The sequence below is a fragment of the Myotis daubentonii genome, chromosome 1 (assembly GCF_963259705.1).
Source record: "Myotis daubentonii chromosome 1, mMyoDau2.1, whole genome shotgun sequence".
In the NCBI taxonomy this organism is placed as follows: Eukaryota; Metazoa; Chordata; class Mammalia; order Chiroptera; family Vespertilionidae; genus Myotis; species Myotis daubentonii.
The window spans coordinates 182,413,974-182,434,808 of NC_081840.1; the positions used below are offsets into that span (position 1 = coordinate 182,413,974).

At 39.8% G+C, this 20,835-nt stretch overlaps 1 protein-coding gene across 5 annotated transcripts in view; it reads left to right on the top strand.

Annotated features, from left to right (window-relative positions):
- Positions 1-538: 538 nt before the first annotated feature.
- The window catches only part of PAQR3 (progestin and adipoQ receptor family member 3), a 91,371-nt gene continuing 71,074 nt past the window's right edge, over positions 539-20,835 (top strand). Inside the window, exons 1-7 of one of the 5 annotated variants that reach the window (XM_059667600.1) lie at positions 542-909; positions 4,348-4,510; positions 8,701-8,856; positions 11,948-12,145; positions 14,606-14,696; positions 16,936-17,084; positions 20,076-20,201. In XM_059667600.1, coding sequence (XP_059523583.1) covers positions 725-909; positions 4,348-4,510; positions 8,701-8,856; positions 11,948-12,145; positions 14,606-14,696; positions 16,936-17,078 — 936 coding nt within the window. In that variant the 5' untranslated portion in view covers positions 542-724 and the 3' untranslated portion in view covers positions 17,079-17,084; positions 20,076-20,201. Of the gene's footprint in view, positions 910-4,347; positions 4,511-8,700; positions 8,857-11,947; positions 12,146-14,605; positions 14,697-16,935; positions 20,018-20,075; positions 20,204-20,835 lie in introns of those variants that run through there. The other 4 variants (XR_009448891.1, XM_059667614.1, XM_059667591.1 and 1 more) reach the window with 4 other exon arrangements.

The following is a 20,835-nucleotide window of genomic DNA, read 5'->3' on the forward strand; positions in this document are numbered from 1 at the left end:
ATTTTAGTTGTCTTGATTATTTCTAGTTTCATTCTGTTAGCTTAAAGGACATACTCTGAATGGTTTCAGTGTTTTGAGTGTGTTGGGGTTTTCTTTATGGCTCGGTGGATGCTCAGATTTTGGAAAATGTTCCATGAGCATCAGGTTTCCTCTATTTGCAACTACTTGAAAGGACTAACCTTAGCTTAGAAACCTCCAAGTTCCCTTCTGCCATTAAGCCTGTGAGATTCCTTGGAAGCATAGAGAAACCGGTGAACACTTAACTCTAGTTCTTATTTTTCTTCAACTGTTTTCTCCTTGATTTTTCAAAATTTAACAACTATTGCTTCTAATTAAAAACAAACAACAACAACAACAACAACAACCACTTGTATTCCCCTGTGCCGTTCTGTGCTCTTCTTACCGAAAAGGGGAGACATTTGATGCATCCTGCGCAGTTCAAGCAGCCCGCCCTGCACACCACCGCGCTCGCCGGGCGGCCCCAGCGAGGGGCGGGGCCTCCGCCGCGTGATGACGTCAGGGGCGGGGTATCAGCCGAACCGCCTGGGCGCTGCCGGCCGTGGCCAGTGCGCTCGCAGCCGGGCCTGGGCGGCGGCGGCGGCGTCGGACCTCGCGCAGCGTCCGCGGGCTCCGGGGCGGGGGCTGCGGCGGCGAAGCCCCCTCCCCGGGGAGGCGGAGGCGGGGCCGGGCGAGCTCCCCGCGGGGAGCGGGGCGACCGGGGAGGATGCATCAGAAGCTGCTGAAGAGCGCGCATTACATCGAGCTGGGCAGCTACCAGTACTGGCCGGTCCTGGTGCCCCGCGGCATCCGCCTCTACACCTACGAGCAGATCCCCGTGTCCCTCAAGGACAACCCGTACATCACCGACGGCTACCGGGCCTACCTGCCCTCCAGGCTGTGTATCAAAAGGTACCGTCTGGCCGCCTCCCACGCGCCGGCAGCCCCTCCTCCCCACTGCCCGGTGTTTGTCTGGTCCTCCCGCTGCCGCCCCTGCCCTTTTCCGTGCGCTTCCTTTTCATCTTTCTGCCGCCGCTCCTGCCTGTGACCTTCCCCCCTGCGCCGCGGGGCTATTTGATCCACCGAATAATAACGATAGTGGCAATGACCCTAATTACTGACTCCGGCGCTTTGCTGTTTACAGAGGGCTTTTACATCTTCTGTTCCTCTTGGTGCTCGCTGGATTACATGTTGGACTCACCCCACTGACCATGGTGGAGCCCTACTTGCCCCTGTGTGTATATATCTAAGCCCTATGGAAAGTCAGATGTTTGGGGTCAGATGAATGCCTGTATAATAGGAAACAAGTTCACATGGTTCATTCCTCCAGGCTACTGTGGAGCCCCTGCTAGGGGACAGGCACTTCACCAGGTGGTGCAGAGAACAGCAGACCAGGCCCTTGTTCCCATGAGCTGCTAAAGTCCAGCCTGGGTGACACACATTAAAAAGATAATTACACTATTACATAATAGCCATTGTGAACAGCGCTGTGTAGGAAAGGCACTTTATAGCAAAGAGCCGGTAACGGGCACCGCCCTCCACTAGAGAACTACAGGAGCCACTCTGAATTTCATCATCCAAACCTTTAACGCCCCGGAAAGCCTGGGCTTAAAAAAACAAAACTGAAAAATTAGTGTTCTAAGTGTTCAAAGAGCTTTCTGTGAAAATGCACTGTGTGTACTTAAATGAGAGCACTAAAATGCAGATGTTGGCCAGCTCCAGGTCACTGCAGAGAAACCCCAGTGCTGGAAGGTGGGCTGCTGAATTGCTCAAGCAGCACCCACATGTCTGATTCTTGATCTTTCCAGCACGGTCCTTCCCCAGTGCCTTTGCCTGCCTTGACAGTATTTCTGTGACTCGCAGTCACAAGGTAACAGTCACTGTCTGTCCCTTTTTTACTTTAATGGACAGCCCACAGGACTTCACAAGTTGAATCCTACGTAATCTTTTCTCCCCAGTGCCTCCTCCTGGGTATAAGGTATTATACAGGAAATCAGGGCTAAGCCCTGCAGGTAGTGAGTTGCCTTAAATATTTCATACCTGCCTAGCAGTGATCCTCTGCATTTTAATATTAGAGTCCAAATCCTATGGATTGAGAAATGAAATCTAGTGCTTTGGATCTTTGGGCTGTTGAGTCAAAAAAAACCCCCAAAACTTGGGTATCCAGATCTACCACTTAACAACTGTGGACCTTGAGGACAAGTTAACCGCTCTGAGTCTTATTTCCCCCATTTGTAAAAGTGAGGGTGAGCTTAGTAGCTGCTTCAGAAAGCAATAAGGATTAAATGAGATTATACACTCGAAACCCTATACAGGGCCTAAGCACACAACAGAAGGGATCATGATGATCATCGATTTCAAAGCTAGCAGATGTTGATGATGGAGATGATTTTTTTAAAATATATGTTTATTGATTTCAGAGGGGAAGGGAGAGGAAGAGACAGAAACACTGATGGGTGAGAATCATTGATCGGCTGCCTCTTGTACACCCCCTACTGGGGCTGGGACCCACAAACCGGGCCTGTGCCCTGAGTCGAACTGTGTCCTCTTGGTTCATAGGTCAACGCTCTACCATTGAGCCATGCCGGCCGGGCTGATGATTGATTTTGAAACTGAACAGACTGGGCCTAACTCCTCATAAATTAAGAGTATGCTGTCTATTGGGGATATTCTCCTAAGTGCTTTTCCCACCAGCTTGGTCTTTTCTGGTTTCAGCCTTTACCCTCTCTTCTTGTTGCTGTCAAGCATGACCAGGATAGATTTTAGATATAAGAAGAGGTATTGTGCCACAACTGTTCTGCCAGTACTCTGTTAGTTGGAAGGAACCTCCAAGATTGTATCTGTCAGTTCAGTTAGTCCGGTTATACTGAGCTTCACAAAATGAAAAGTTCTGAAGCGACAGGCAGAACGTAGTCTAGATTGTCAAAACAGACCTGTAGTTAGATGTGTTCCCTCACATTCTTGCATCCTATCCCCTCTACACACAACAGTGTAAGTAGTCTTTATACTTGATGCTTGTACAGGATAAAACCTGAAATTCATGATACATGATTCACTTTATTCTTGATGCTCGTTTGATAGTGCAAAGATGGGAAACCGAGAACCATGGTGATTGCTGCAAATTCCGTAGGCTAGTTATATGTTAATGTTTACTGATAAGGATTCTGAATCAGTAAAAGCCAAAGGCTTAGTTTAGAAAGATTATTTTGCAAGAGAAATGCAAGAATATTTTGATTTTTTTGTCATGATGCCACCTTTCAAAAAATAATCAGGTGAGTTGTATCCACAGCAGGAGAAACACCTCACAAGATTAAGGAAGGAGCTGGAAGGGACTTGCAGCCACATCTAATCCAGCTCCCTTTTTTGTAGATGAAGATACTGAAGCCAGAGAGGTTAAGTGACTTTCTCATGATCACAGAGCTAGTTTGTTTGTTGCAGAGGGGTGAAGGGACAGCAGGCCTTGACGTGTGCTCGGCGTGGTACACCAGCCTGTGCTGCAAACCAGTTAGTCAGCAATAGTGACCTCCTGTTCCTAACGAGAACATGCCACCTGGAAACGATGGTTGCAAAACAATGGTTTTGGAAAGTTGTTCCAGCCTGCCTGTCTTAAAGGTCTTCCAGTAGATCCATTTTTTTTTATTCTGCTTCTCTCAAACCCATTTAATTTTGCATTTAACAAATACTAAAAAGGTATTTTAAGTTGTGTCTAACCCAGTGGTCGGCAAACTGAGGCCCCTTGAGTGTGGCTCTTCCACAAAATACCACGTGCGGGCACGCACGTACAGTGCGATTGAAACTTCATGGCCACACTCAAGGGGCCAAAGAGCCGCATGTGGCTCGCGAGTCGCAGTTTGCCGACCACTGGTCTAACCTAATTCTTAGGTTTTCAGACACCTATTATTGAACATCAAAGTATGCTAGCTAATATCCAGTTTTAATCTGCACATTTATTTCTGTAGACATTTAGCATCTAATTCGAGCAAGGCACTGTACTTGGAACAGTGGTGTCATAAAGATGAATGGTGCCAGCCGTCAGGGAGTTAATAGGCTGGAGGATGAAATGGCATTTATACATAAATAACTCTAATACAAGGAAGAAAATGGTCAATATAATAATACAGGTGATCATCAATAAACCTCTAAGATCCTAGGATTGGTTGTGGAAAAACTTAAGAGATTAATTAAGCCAAATGATATATCAAATTTAGAAAGGCAAAGATGGGGTTAAGGGCTTAAAGTAGCAAGTGTTGGATAACCCAGAAAAAGGTGTCCCTGACCTTTAAAATGCTGACAGTGAGCGAGCCACTATGATTCTGAACTTCATGGGCTTTGTTTTGTTTTGTCTTCCAGTTTGTTTATTTTATCTAATGAGACAGTAAACATTTGGAGTCATTTGCTGGGTTTCTTTCTCTTCTTCACACTGGGAATATATGACATGACATCTGTGTTACCTTCAGCAAGTGCATCCAGAGAAGATTTTGTAATTTGTTCTATTTGTCTTTTCTGCTTCCAGGTAAGTCATTTCATAAACACTGTTAGTGGGAAAGAGAACTTTAGTCCGACAAGTCTGGGCAGGTGATCTTACTTCACATCCACCACTTGCTTTAAAAGCCCCTAAAATTGCATATTGGATAACTTACCCACTTTCATAGTATAAGCACCAAAAGCATGTTTTATGAAAGTGTATTTGGATGTTATTATTAGAGTAAATTTTAAATCTAATAATTTTTAAAGATTGGGAACATTTCTTTGTTTCCTTTCCTCTTTCCCTTTATAGACATCTCTGCTTTAAGATTAATACAAGGATAGGAAACTGATTGTTCTATTTCTGACTGAAGTAGAATACTAGTGGCTACTTAACACTTGTTTGAGAAAATTTCTCACCTTATTTCTCATCTTTTTCCAATTTATACATCTGTGATTTTTGTACTTGATTCTATACCATCTGAATTTTAATGTCTTGTTTAGCTGGTATTGACCTTTTCTGTTGCTTTAATGTTAATTTCCTTTGGTCCTTTTATGCTTGCCTGGTTTCAGATACTTCAATTTCTCTCCTCTCTACCTCTTGTATTTGTTAGTTCTTTAGCACTTCCATTTTTCTTCAGAGCTCTATAAGAGTGCTTTTAGCAGTTATACTTAATAGTTTTGGAAACAGATCATTCTAAAGAAGGAAACAAATGTGGACAAAATTCCTGTTGATAATTTTTTAATTAAAAAAAAATGCAGACCTACAGAAGATCATAAAAATGAAAAGAAAAGGTGTTATGCCACTTTCTCCAAACATAGGCCAGCATTCCCTGCAGTTAACCGGTTGCTACATGGTTTTAAAGGTGAATCTGTAAGCCATCTGCTTTATTATGTATCATCTAATTTCTGGCCTTTATCATTTGACTCCAGTTAAAACTTTAGACTTAAATGACTAAGAATCCCATCAGAAAATTTCCCTTCTCCCTTACCCCCACCATTTTTTTTTTAGAATCCTAGTTTCTGGAATAAAATTTTAAAGTTCTTTGAGGGTAAGAATACTCTGTGTTTTTGTGTTATTATTATTAGAAAATTACTTTTCCTTTTAAGCATTTTTAAAAACATACTCTTTCTCAGGTTTAATTTTTGTCCCGATTGAAGCCTGAATATCTCTTAGAATCCGTTGCTGTTTTAAAATGAACCAATATTTTATAAATTTTTAGATATATCTTAACATAGACTGAGGTGCTCTTAATCATCATAAATAAGTAAAACTGGTTTTTACTCTCTTGTTGGTCATATGGATATTATCTACTTTGAGAATCCCATGTTTTCCTCTACCCTTAGGCCTGCCCTTGATCTCTTCACCACCCAGATATAGCTGATGCTGGTCCAGGGAAAACATACTGGTTTTCATATTGGCCTAAGAAAACAATGCATTGCACAACTATAAAGATGAAATAGTTTTTTAAAAAAAACTGCCGATAAAAAAAAAACACCCAAAATATTACAGTGATCTGCCGAGGATTACTCAGCATTACAGTAAAACCCTGTTCTCCCAGCTGGCAGTGCAGTGACTTTTTGTTGCCCACTGTAAAACTTGCTGAAGACAAATGAGTACATCTTCCCTACTTAAAAATATCATGTTATTTTTATATTTATGAAATTACATTGATAATGTGTTCACCCAATTTTCCCAAATTCTTAGCATCAGCAGGCAGCATGGTAAGCCATAAATATGTGTATTAATGTTGATTTACATTTAATTTTTAAAACACATTTCTCTTTTCACTTTTACCCATTTTATATACTCAAAACTTTCCTCCCAACCAGATGAATAGAGTACCTTCTGAGTGACATTGTGACTTCAGGGGCTCTGAACTACCCCAGAGGTCTTTCTGTCTCAGAGAAGAGCAGAATCTGAAAACGTCTTTCCCTGGATTCTGTTCATTTACAGTCAGTTCAGCAAATATTTTTACATGCCTCCTTCCTTAATCCAGGTACTAAGCTAGGCATCGGGAATACAGTGCTAAACAAAACCAACCTGCCATGGAGGTCGGTCACTCAGGTAGGAGGGCGGAAGGGAGAGGAGGCAGGGCATTTAAGTAGGAAAAAATAATTTTTGTCAAGGCCCAGAAGCAAGCAACGGCTTAACACTTTCTGGACTTGCAGGCACTGGTCTTCGTGGCTGGATCTTAGGAGGATGGAGAAAGATGGGGCTGGAGAGAGAGGCAGGCGCCAGATCCTGAGGTTCTTGGTTACTGTGCCAAGGAGCTTCGGCACAGCATGTCACAGTCTAATTATCTGTTTGCCTTGGTGAAATGAGATGTTCCACAGAAGAAAACCGAAACGTACTCTTTTTTCCAGATAACTTTTCTGTCATTTTTCTAAGGCACTCTAACAGTAACACATCCCTTTTAAAACAGGACATATTAAGTATAGGTTAATTTTTTCAAAACTTGGTGCTTCCCATTAACACTGTATATTGTATTTTCCCTTTGATACTGTAGTTTTTCCTCTTTCCTTTCTTCTTGTTCACAAAGAAATTAGCTTTATTGTTGTTCTTATTATCACTATAAGATATACTCATGGAGATATACTCAAGTAAACAATAAAGTATATGGAAGAAAGTAAAAATGTCTTGAAATTCCACTTCCTAGAGGTAACCACATGTGAAATTTGGGTTAAAATTCCTCCTGACATTTGTATATGCACAGCTGCCTCACACCTGCCACCTGCCTACCTACCCGTCTACCTACTTCCAAGCTATGATCATCTCTGCATGGTTTTGTGTCAGTTCAGATCTTTCCATTTCAATGAGGATATACATCTTGATATTTTCGGGATATACTGTGTTTAAGCTCAAGGATCTGACAAAACCATCAAGCTTCTTAGAATTATGCTTCATTGGGTCAGTAGACTGACTTGTACTTTAGTAACCATAGCCATAGACCAGTGAGGGTTTTAGACTGGGTGGAGAGGTTGTGGCTAGGAACATTGTTTTGAATATTGATATTGAGGTATTGAGGCCATGGGACTGATTAGGTTTAATGACCAAACTATAGAATAGCAAGATGACCATTATAAGCAACCTGAGTAGTTGCTTACAAATGTTTATCCATTTGACCTGCTTCATATTGTTTATCTGTCCTGTTTTGTCCACCCCCACTGTCACTGGCCTAGTTAGGCTCGTCATTGCGCCCCAGGGCTACTCCTGTAGCCTCTTGTCTCAGCCTTTCCATAAGGTTGCACTTAAGATCTCCAGTATTATCACACACACCTAGCCAGTAGTACTGAAGTTAAAACTCCTTAACCCTTTGAGTGCCAACCAGTATCCTAGGAACTATGCTAAAATTGCCAAGGCATTTTTGCTGATTTTACAGCAGTTTAGGAAAAAAATTATGAATTGCAAGTAAATGAAGTTACATATTCAAAAACTTAAGGAAACCTTTACTGCATTTGTTTTCATCTTTGACATATATTGTTTGCTGATTGTATTATAAAATACTAGTAGAAAAAAAAATTTGAACAAAACATATGATGTTAAACTAAAGCACTCCTGGCACGTTTGGCAAAAGACAGGAGGAGCGTGATCGCGCTCCCCGGCACTCTAGGGGTTAATGTATAGAGCTTACCATAACCATGTCATGAAGGAGGCCACATGATACTCCTTAATGGTTCTTTTTCTCAATATGCTGCTTCTATATTATAGGTGTGCAGACTTCTATGTTACAGGTATTTGATATATTCATTGAAAATATCTGAAAGGACATAAATGTTAACAGTGGTTACCTTTTGGGAATAGATTTGAACAGGAGGGATTTATTTTTTTTTACCGCATACAATTCTATGATCTTTGACTTTTTTTAACAACAGATATTACTTATATAGTAAATGATTTTTGTAAAGGAAAGTCCTTCATGGATCAAAATAAGCCTCAGTGGATATTTTTAAAACATTTGTAACTTTCCTACTATCGTACTATTTATTTTAAATGTTTATATTGTAAATTAGCTATCATTTTGAAATTCTTTTGTTATATATGGTTATCCCCATTTAACCCATGAGGAAACTGAGGCTTAGAGAAATAACATAGCTCGCCTGACCCAGAGCTAGCCTCCAAGCTCAGGTGTGTTTCACTGGAAAGCCTGCGCTAGACCTACCACTTCCCTGAACATCATGCAGATGTTGGTTTATTTCTCTGTTTCACTTTCACTTGTTTTTGCTTTTTTTTCGTAGGTCTGTATGCTTTGCTCTGTGGGCTATCATCTTTTTTCCTGCCATCGATCAGAAAAAACCTGTCGAAGATGGATGGCACTAGATTATGCAGGAATTTCTATTGGAATACTGGGTTGCTATGTCTCTGGAGTATTTTATGCATTTTATTGTAATAATGTAAGTAATTTAAAACATTTTTTATTCTACCTTTCTTGTAGGTCTGGAGTTTTCTTGCCATTGTTCCTTTGAAATTCTGAATAAGCACATAATTAATTTACAGAAGAAATGTAAAAGTTTTGTGTAGACCTTTGTCAGAAAACTCTCAACATAGTGGCAGTGTAAAACTAGCAAAGAGAAAAATCATAATTTGGTGTGAATGTAAGAGTATATATTAATTGTAGCCATTTACATATGAGCCGTTTGCTTTTTATGCCTAGTTTGGAACATAAGCATGTAATTAAACTAGAGGCCCAGTGGAGTCCCTTAGCCTGGCCTGCACCCTCTAGCAATCTGGGACGCTGCATGCACCAGTGACCATACTTTTCAAACAGGTGAAAGGCATCTTGCTGTTGTATGGGCAGCTACATTTTTTTACCCTGATTATAAAAAGTAGTACATAACATGATCCTTCTGAGGCAGTAGTACCATTTTCCCCATCTTATGGGTGGAAAAACTGAAGCAGACAGAAGTTAAGTCATTGGCTTTGTCACACAGTTTTAAGTGTCAGAATCAGGGCTGACCACAAAATGTGCAAGCCAGAGTCCATGCATGTCATCGCTGCATCATCCTGTTTTTTCATTGTTAGAGTAGCCTTGCCAGGTTTTAATTTTTACATCTAAGAGATTGTTCCCAATATATAGGGTAGGGTCCCTAGGCCTGGCCAGCAACCAGGGCCATCTGTGGGCAACCGGTGGGCGGGACAATTGGGGGGCCCCCCGCTGGCACCTGCCTTGGCTGGCCTGGCGCTGCCCACTCGCCGGCCCTGCCCCTCGCTGACTGTCGTTCCATAGGTCATTCCGCTGTTTGGTCGATTTTATAGGGTTTTATATAGATAGATATATAAGCAATTGACTTGTTATAAATTGATTTTACTTTAGTAGTCTACCTATTATGTTTGCTCAGCCTTCACAGCTTGTTTGTTTTGCATGAAACTGTTTATGTCCTTGAAAAATGAGAGGGAACCTGCTAACTAGGAGCTTAGTGAGGGCAGCCATGTAGTGTTTGGATTATTTTGCTTATCTTATTCTCTGTCTCTCTGAAACCTGTTTTCTGCTTATCTTTTTGTAAACATATCAGATAATCAAAGAGATTAGTCAGACACTTTTTGTAAATCTCTTCAGACAAAAACTAGAAGTCCAAGATAGATTGAAGAGAAAGAACTGCTAAAGCTAACACAGTCCGTGATCATTTAAAGCAGTGGTTCTCAACCTTCCTAATGCCGCGACCCTTTAATACAGTTCCTCATGTTGTGGTGACCCCCAATTTCATTGTTACAAATTGAACATAATTAAAGCATAGTGATTAATCACAAAAACAATATGTAATTATATATGTGTTTTCCGGTGGTCTTAGGCGACCCCTGTGAAAGGGTCGTTCACCCCCCCAAAGGGGTCACGACCCACAAGTTGAGAACCGCTGATTTTAAGGGAAAATCTTCTTCCCTCTGGTATCTAATCTTCCTAAATATGCCCTTGCTGTAGTGGCTCTTAACCTTTTGGGGAACACAGGCTGCTTTGAGAATGAGTTTGCAAACTATGGATCCTCATCCAGGAGAATGTACATGTGTGCACAAACTAACCAAATAATTTGACATGTGATTTAAGGAAGTGAATAGCCCCACAGAAGTCCTAGGAGTTCAGGTTATGAACTCTGTCCTATGAGATGCTAACTTGTGAGCTTCAAGACAAGGTTTTCAACTACTCATTTAGAGATCTAAATATTCTACAAGCCCTTCAAAACTAATATATTTTTAAATAAATATTGTTTCATGCCCCCCAGTTTTCTTCCCCCAATACACACACACACACACACACACACACATCATTTGGATCATCTTTGTTCATTTTCTTCATTGATAGAAGCTGCGTGTGGCCTTTCATACTGGAAACAGCCAAGCCATCCTCTGCTGCCCTCTCACACATCCAGTCAGCCAATAAGACTTCATTTCAAAAATGCCTCCTGAATCTGGTGCTCACCTCTATCTTCCTTATTCAACAAGAATTCAAGCCCTCATTCACTTGTTCAATCAGTTATTCTAATATCTTCTAGCTCTCTTCCTGTCACCTCATTCTTTCAACATTGGTTGTTAGAGTTTTCTTTCTAATCAGTCAGTTTGAGAAACAATCACGTCGTCCCATTCTTCAAGAACTCTGCTACTCCCCAGTGCCCACATGGTAAAGCTCCAGATACTTAGCCTGACAGTCCACCTGCCTGCCCGCCTCCCTTCTCAAAGTGTCCCTGCTGCTTGCGGCTGCATGTCCTGTTTGTTCCTTGAGGGCTTCCTCTTCCCACACATTGCATGTATTCCACAAGACCCAGCTAAGATGTCACCTCCTCTCTGAAACAGTTTTGGCCACTCCAGGTAACATTAATCACTCCCTCCTCTGTGGTTCGACAGCATTCTGGTGATAGCACAGTTACATTACTTATCATTAGATTGTAATCATTTGTTTACAGGTCTGCCCCTCCCATAGTCTATGAGCTCACCCACTGGGTGAGTCCGTGTCATAGTCATCTTTGTTTCTACAGGACATAAATTGTCCCTAGCATATAATAGGTCAGGGGTGGGGATCGTTTGACCCTCTGGCCATACAGTACAAGGCCTGCAAAATCATTTGGTCTGGACCTGCCAAGGCATTAGGGGTGAGTTAATTAAATGTTTGACCAAATATAACAGGCTAATTTTTAAGTTGATAATTTTGTATGGCTCTCAAATGATGTTATAAATATCCCAATGGCGATTGACAAAAGAAAGGTTCCTCACTCCTGTAATAGATACTCAGAAAATGCTTTTTATAATAAATGTCGCCTCGTAACCAGCTTACCTTGAAATTTGGTTTGTCATTCTAAGAAACCTAAAAGTTGTTTAAAAGTTCTTCAGTTGTTTAAACCTAAAAATGAAACATGCATTTTTTTAAGGAAGGAAGGTAATCATGTTCGCAAATGCAAATACCAAGCCAATAATTTAGAATGTGTAATGTAGAAGCCATAATTACTTTTTTCCTTCCCTTGGTAATAACAATTAAAATCTGATTGCCTTTCATTCCAGTATTGGCGGCAGGTGTACCTGATCACAGTGCTTGCTATGATCCTGGCAGTGTTCTTTGCGCAGATCCATCCCAGTTACCTCACACAGCAGTGGCAGAGGCTGCGTTCCATCATCTTCTGTTCTGTTTCGGGATATGGCGTAATTCCTACTCTTCACTGGGTTTGGCTCAATGGAGGCATAGGTGCTCCTATTGTGCAGGTAGGTTGAGTGTAGACAAACATTTTCCCCATTTTTTGTGTCCTTTCTGTTTTATTCCGTTTGGGTAAAGTAGTATAATCAGGCAAGTGGCTGAGTCTTTGTCATTTGAGTACATATTTCTAGTGACATACTGATGCCATAATTTAAATGCCTACACAAATAAGCATATCTTGCAGGATCAGAAGTCAAATATAACCACCATTTTTTTCTGAGATGGCTTTCTGTGAAATAATACATTCTGGATTCCCTCTCTATTTTTTCTGAGTGTGTAAGTACCTAAGTCCTTGCCTGAGGAGGATGACTCACGTTTCTAGCTTTGTCAGCTGAGGCGAGGAGAATGCTCATGATAATGCAAGTACAGAAATAGGAGCAGTTGGGTGATATGTGTGTGTATGGGTAGAGGAGGAGGAGTTGGGAAGGAATATTTTCTTGGACCTGTTGAATTTGAGGTAACTGTGGGATATAAAAGTAGAGATAGATTATAGAATTTAGGTTAGAGTTTGAGAATAGTGATTAAGATTTGAAAATCATGCCTGACCAGTGTGGCTTAATGGTTGAGCATTCACCTATGAGCCAGGAGGTCATGGTTCAATTCCTGGTCAGGGCACATACCCAGGTTGCGGGATCAGTCCCCAGTAGGGGGTGTGCAGGAAGCATCGATCAATGATTCTCATCATTGATGTTTCTATCTCTCTCCCCCTCTCCTTTCCTCTCTGAAATCAATAAAAATATTTTTAAAAAACAAAAAGATTTGAAAATCATTATTGTATTAGTAGCTGGAGTCATGGAAGCATATTTCACCAACCAAGAAAAGTATATTGAGAAATAGAAACTGTTAGAGTTAGGTATTATAGGAGCACAGTTGGAGTGCATTAGGAAGAACCTCAGTAAGAACTCCTGTGTATTCTTGAGGATTCGAAATAAGACATTCTTAGCGATCCATATAAAAACCCACTAGAGAGTAAAGCTGAGGATTTTTAACATAAATAAGCATGCCCACAAATGCAGCAGAAATCACTATACTTTTTACAATGGGAACTTTGTCTGGAATATGGGAATTGAAATATAGGTTGTATTCAAAAGAATCAGAATTTTTTTAGAAATGGGAGGACTGATAATAGGCTTACATACACTTGCATGAAGTTGGCAACACCATGGTGAAAAGCATTTGGGTGTAAAACTGAAAGGAGGTAGTTCTGTGCTCTAGTGAATTTGAGTGGTAGGATCTGTGTGGCCAGTTTGCCAACTTGAGGACAAAGGTGATGCTTTCCTCCTCAGACTAGGAAATTGGGAGAAAGATGAGAGTGTAGTGACGAGGAACTTCAGTGATCCTCATATCTGTGAAAACGTTATTTTCCGAGAATTGTGATTTCCTGAAATGAGTAAAGAAAATAGAATAGGGAATCACCACTCTCAATCAGTTCTAACCAGAAATGGATAACTGATTGTTGACACAGAAGTGACCAAAAGTTTGGGATAAGTGACACATTCTTTTAAGCTTCTAACAACAAAGAAAGACAACCTGACCCATTAAGATCATGGGTTTTACAGAACTCAGAAAAAAATGGGAATTTCCCATGTTCAGAAATCTTAAAATAGAAATATGGCTTAGGAAGACAGTGGTTCTCAGATGGGAATCTAACATACTCACAGGCCATTCCAGTGGAGAAGCAAAGGGAGACTTCCAGAGAAATCTCCAGCACGCTCTAATTTTTAAGAGATGGAAAGAAAGACACTTAACCAAAGATGAAAAGATCCAGAAGGACTAATTCTGGGAGGTAGGGTCGAGTCATGTTCTAGAATGTTTGAGAAATCTTTAGGTTGATTAGTCTGAGGATATAGAATTTAGGGAGGGCAGTGATAATGATCAGATATTTGAAGACGGAAGAAAAGTACTTTGTCTTTATTCCTTTATTGGGTTCTTGGTAAATTGGGTATATAACCAGATTAGGAACAGTATACTGGTATATTACTGATAGCTGGCTGATAGTCTTAGGGCAAGGAAATGCTGTTTGAGCTGTGAGATGGACTGCTTCATAATAGTATTCAACAGGGCCATGTTCCCGGGATAGTGGAACAGACTTCATTACTCGGCTAAACCTCTTGGGTCTTTCAGCCCAAGTCCCTGGTCTTCCCTCTTTTTGCTTATTCATGTGGTAATTCCATCCCACATGCACTCCACCCATATGCCTGTAGATGGATTGTTGATGTAGGACCTTCAACCTTATTAAAGTTCTGGCTCCTTTAGTACCCTAACCTTTAGGGCACTCTATATTCCACTCTTGTGGACTGCTTTCTGCAGTATTAACAGTGAGGTTTCTGTTATTGGAAACTGCAAAAGCAATTGAGATTTAGCAGACTTAAATCCCACCTATAAATTCAGTCTGTAAATTAGATTCCTAATAAATTGGGGTTTCAGCCACAGTGGGAGACCTGTGAACAGTATGTTTTGCTTTTTAGGACTTTGCACCCCGTGTGCTTGTGATGTACGTGATCGCACTTCTTGCTTTCCTGTTCTACATTTCCAAAGTTCCAGAGCGGTACTTTCCAGGTAGGTACTGCTTGTATAGTGACTATATAACTTTATTCTAAATATATTGTTGATAAGTAAACTTAGATTTACTTTTTCAATATTATTGCTTATGGAACGGCTCTCCTAATCTCAAGTGTTATCTAAAACTTGAACTTTCACAAATTTTTCCTGTCATCCTCACATTATGGATTGAATCCAATGGGTGTGGATTCAAGCCCAGGTTACAAGCCCAGATAAGCTTTGGCTGAGTCAAGAATAATATGAAAGCAGTGATGTTTCAGGTTGGGGGGGCCAGGACTGGGGAGTAGATAAATTCAAACTGCAGGCTTGTCCTTCCTTTCTCCTGGGCTAAGAATCACCTTCCCAGTGAATTGAAGGTGCCGCTGCTCATGTGTGCAAGGGAAGAAGAAAATGAATAGAATGTAGAACCTGCAACTTTCCTCTGTACACTTGGTTTTCACCACTGAGTTTTATAAGAATGGAACACGAAGAAGAACCTGAGTGTTGTAAATAAACATTAGGATTCAGGACCATAATTAGGACATGTCCCTGAATTGGAGACCACCCATCCTCCAAGCAGGGCTGGAATTTTCCTCAGAAAACAGTTCTGATAGAATACATGTTTGTATAAATTTATTAATAATTATTTTAAAAAGTGTTTCCTCTTGATCACAGACATGTAGAAAATTAAACCATAAACATTCTCCAGTATTTTTAGGCCTTAAAATATTCAGGAGTTCCCAGTTGTCTAGTATAGGACACTTTTAAAAGGTCAAATGTTAAGTAACTTAACATTCCAGCAAGATGAACTTGACATAAAATGTGCCCCATGTAGCTGAATATTGGTGCAGTATGGATACCTTTGAGCAGTGATGTGCAGGCCGTGAAAAGTCTACAGATAAAATTGATAGTCTCAGATGTTCACAGACGCGTGGCTTAAGAACCTTGTCTGGCCATGTGCATTGGTGACGAAATGGTGGGTGAATACTGTGAAATCAAAAAAACTTAAACCTTGCCCAACTGGCGTGGCTCAGTGGTTGAGCATTGACCTATGGACTCAGGAGGTCACAGTTTGATTCCCAGTCAGGGCACATGTGGAGTGTGTAGGAGGCAGCCGTTCAATGATTCTTTCTCATCATTGATGTTTCTATTTCTCTCTCCCTCTCCTTTCCTCTCTGAAATCAATAAAAATATTATTTTAAAGAAAAAAAAAAACTTAAACCTAAAAACTTCCTTTCAGCTCAGGTTAAATTTTTAATATATAAACATCACAATGTATTTAATGAGTCCAAGCATCCCTCAGGTATCCATGGACAGGACTTAGTAGCTCTGCGATACTTGTGTAACAATATAATCAATTTTCTTTTTAATCCTCTGTATTCTTGGCTTTTAAAAATGAATTTATAGGTTTTATAAGACTGTCAACGGGTCCATGACACACAAAAAAGGGCAAAAAACCCCTACAGAAATAATTCTATTGACTTACATTTTAAAATCTACATAGTGTACTGGTTCTTTTTCTTGGTAAAGAAAAAAGAAAAAAAAAGGTTAGAGATGTTTACATTACAAGAAAAAGTTATTTAACTCTGGATTTCATTTCCTTATTTTTCCAGAAGCTTCCCACATGTTAATTACTTAATCTCCTTGGAATTTAACCTTTGACCACGAAGAGAAATAGTTCTCCTAAGTTGTATATGAACTACCAACCTTAATTAACCAGTCACTAATTACATTTTGCAGATTATTTCATTAGTGTGATAGCTCAAGATGCTGATATGAGCTTTCTCCTTACACAGCTGCTGGAAATAAAAGTGCTCCTAGCAGACTTACAGCCAACCCAGCAGTGCGTCTGCTCCATGCCAGCTCACTCCATGATCGGGAGCATCAGCTTTCTTTGCTTCTCTCATGCAGTGTCTTTTCTTCATCAGATATAAGGTGACACAAGGGAGATTAAAGGTCAAATACCTGAAATTAACCAAGTTAGGCTGTTGAAAACACATTTGGAATAGTATTTCTAAAATTCACCAGTGTACTTTATGAGTAAAACCTTAAAATTAGACTCAAATATGAATTCATCCTTTCTTGAAAAATATTTGGGTCTCAATTAATCTCAAATCAGTTTCTTGGAGCTCTGAGGCTTACCACAGTCTTTTTGCTGTAGAACTATATTTCCAAGGCCAGAGATAAAAATTTATTTGTATTTTAATGTTAAAAAAAATTACAACCAATATTCTTTTCTCTCTACCTTCCTTTCCAGGACAACTAAACTACCTCGGATCGAGCCACCAAATCTGGCATATCCTTGCAGTAGTGATGTTATATTGGTGGCACCAGTCAACAGTGTACGTCATGCAGTACAGACATAGCAAGCCTTGTCCTGACTATGTCTCCCATTTGTGAATTCAGGTATAATAGCTACCTGGTGTGTTCAGCTGTTCAGCAATATATAATGGGGAGTTGTATACCCCAATATTTCTAAGATTCCCCTTAGTTTTTCCTTTTCCTACTTAATATATCATGAGTAATAGCTTCTAAAAATGGAAAAATACATCAGGAGCTATAATAGTAACTGCTTTACAAGCCCTTAAAACTATTTCTTTGCTGCTTGTACAGGAAGTGAAAACTAATTGGCAATGAATGTGAAACCAGTGTCAAAACACTATTCATTTTACTTACCACCAGCTTAATTTCCTTAGGAAGGGCTCACTCCGTTATAAAATGGGGTCACCCTGTGGGAATACTTTGATAGACAATATTTACAGATGACCAAGTGCCTAATCGAGGCGAGGGTTGTGACAGCCTATGCTTAACACAAGCTAGGACAGTGATCTTGAATCATCACTAGCCTTTGAATACATGGTTTGTGAGAAACTGGCATATGTGACGTTATTTCCTTTAGCCGTGGGTTCTCTTCTCCCTAGGAACATGGGATTTTTTAGTTTGCTGGAACAAAAATTTTAAACCTTTTCTCCTTTAAGTTGAAAGAGGTGTTGAGAACTTGCATTGTCATTTCCCATCAGATAAGAATGGCCTTACAAACACTATGTGATCAGGTGACAAATTCTGTGATCTGATAACCAACTAATCAGCCATTGAAGCTTTTTAATTTCAAGTATTGTTTAAGTTCATATAATAATTGAACGCTTGCCAGTGGAGTGCAGATATTTAGCTCCAAAATTCCTGCAGGAGAAAAGCTTTCACCTCTGAATTTGCAATCCTAGACTCCCTGATGATTGGGGGAGGTGTAGGGGGAGGTTTCCCAGCTATATGGGTGCTACTTTTAAGGCCATAGAATCTAGATGGCCCGGTCTTGACCCTGAAATGAACCTTAAGCCTTAGAACAAAGTCATGCAGATGCCCCATTTGATGGCAGATTATTCCCTGTGCTCTGGTCTTTCTCTGTTTATGCATGTGTTAACATTGTACTGATAACTCAAAGTATTGATACATACTAGTATTTGGGCCTGAAACATTAAATGGGCATTTTATTGTATATACTTAAAAAGATCTCAATGCCCTATCATACAACATAACACTCTTGTTCTTTGGTATTTTTCATATGCATAAGTTAAATCCCTTAAAGCAGTCAAAAACATGTGGTTAATTGGAATATAAAATAGTACCTAAGTTTCTTAATGGGTTGACATAAGCTACTTTAAATATTGGTATATCTTCAGAACCTTGGAATTACTAAATATCAAAAGTGTTGATTAATGGTGAAGCTTATTCCCAAAATACGATTTATATATCTGATACTAGGAATGTTAACTTTAATGTGCCTCAGTTTATGCATCTATAAAATTTTGTATTTTTTTCGGTGTAGTGTTTTTGTAATATAAATTCCCCATACTAGTATCTCAGCAAAAAGAGTTTTCCCCCCATAGACCAACGACACACTGTAGTTTGGTGGAACACTACTCTTTGAAGATGGCAGTTTTATTGTATAAGGACACAATTTTTTAAAAAACATATTTTACTGATTTTTTTAGAGAAAGGAAGAGGGATAGAGAGGTAGAAACATCGATGAGAGAGAAACATCCATCAGCCGCTTCCTGCACGCCCCCTACTGGGGGATAGAGTCCACAACCCGGAGTGTGCCCTGACCTGGAATTGAACCGCAGTCTCTTGGTTCATAGGCCTACACTCAACCACTGAGCCACACGGGCGGGGCTCAAAGGCCACAAATTTGATCCATGTGCTAAACAATAAAAGATTCTGGTATAATGATAACAGGATACATTTTCCCTATAACATCCCTTATTAGCTTACATGATATTGCTTTTTTTTAAAAAAAAGTTTCTGTTCATTTCAGAGAGAGGTAAGGAGAGGGGGAGAGGAATAGAAACATCAATGATGAGAGAGAATCATCAATCAGTTGCCTTCTGCACACCCCCCACTGGGGACTAAGCCTGCATCCCAGGCATATACCCCGACCATTGAACCTCAACCTCCTGGATCATAGTTCACCGCTCAATCGATGAGTCACACCAGCAGCCAGTTGATATTATTTCTTTTAAATAGATATTTTGTCATTTTGGCCAAACAAAATACACTATTTACATTTAAAAAATGAAGAAGTCTACTTATTTTAGGTCTGGGACCATTTTTGTTATAAAATCTTCTCAAAAACAAATTGAAATCATAAGTTTTATTTTAATTTTTAAAAATATTCCTGATTTTTTGTAATAGTGTGTGAATTATTTAGTACTTGTCACCTGAATTAATAAACACAAAGAGCATCATGTGTTTAAGACTTTTTCAAATATAAAAGGTCTGACTGTAAGAAGAATTATACCATATGAACATTTCATCTTTTCATGAAAGTGTTAAATATTGTAAGAAAGCTGATCTTTCTCATTCTTATCTTTACTATGATGTATTTATTGTAACATAGAAATGAATGAATGTGGATTGCTGTCAACTATAAACACTTCTGTATATCAGCATTTATTGACCACCTACTGTGTGCATCACTACTGGCAAAATTTTTAAGGCATTGTTAACATTAAAGAATAACTATTTAAAAATTGCCTTCAAATCTGAGCCTTGTAATAATGTATATTTAAGTTATTTTTGTTTTACTGGATTAAAATTTTTAATTTTACCTATGTAAAAGCTCTTAACTGACGGACTTTACATTTTAAAATTATCCATGGCTGTTTTAAGTTGTCTAGTGATTTATAAGGTTGTAGTTAACTCATTGAAGAGACAATTATCTTTCTATATAAGGCATTTTTAAATAGCAAGATAGTGCTTGTCTTCTTTGTTATTCATCTGAGTGCAATTCATAAGCTGCATGGCAAAATATGTATTATGTAAATAAACTGGTTTACTATATATATTAAGTGCTGCTCCTCATTCTTTATAATGCATAACAGTTTCAAAATCATGTTTTAGAACCAGGATTGAAGAGTCAGGGAATATCTATCACACCTTATGATCCCCCACCTGGACAAAGTAACCGATTTTAAGGCCGTGATTGACTGGCACAGAGCTGTACAACTCTCTGTTTGGCAGGTAGGTACCTACCTAGATATACCCTTTGTCCTGTATTAAATGTCAAGAGGCAAAGCCTGCTTTCTGGATGCCTGCCAACTGCTGAGCTGAGTAGGTCCACATCCACCCCAAATCCTCACTTCAGGTCATTCCACCCCTGCTGAAGAATGTGAAGTGTCAGCTCAGCTAGTGGACGAGGGGCAGAAGTGTCTTCTGCATGCATTATCACAGTAACTCTGCTTATATGGAAGAGGCACAGATGCTACTGAAATTCTGTACCATACTTCCACAGTAGGATAGGGAGATAATGATCCAAAACGGAAACTTACTGTTTTCAGAAGGGAGAAGGGTTAGCAGTAGGGGTCTCAGGTGAAGAGTAAAACTTCCGTCCTCAGAGGGCAGGACTGATAGTCACATAGGATCTAGTCCTGCTCTATAAATCTGGGATCAAAAACACTACAGAACAGAGTTGTAATTTCAATGGTGTCAAGCATCTGAAGCAAAAGTGAACTACATTTAAATGCACCACAAAACTCAGATGCTCATGCCTTCCATATGACACTATTCGCCACATCTCACATAGGATGCTGGAGCCGGACTTCCCTACAAAGGGACTAGCTGTTCCATACAGGCAGCTCTAATTGCGGCATGTATTTGTCTC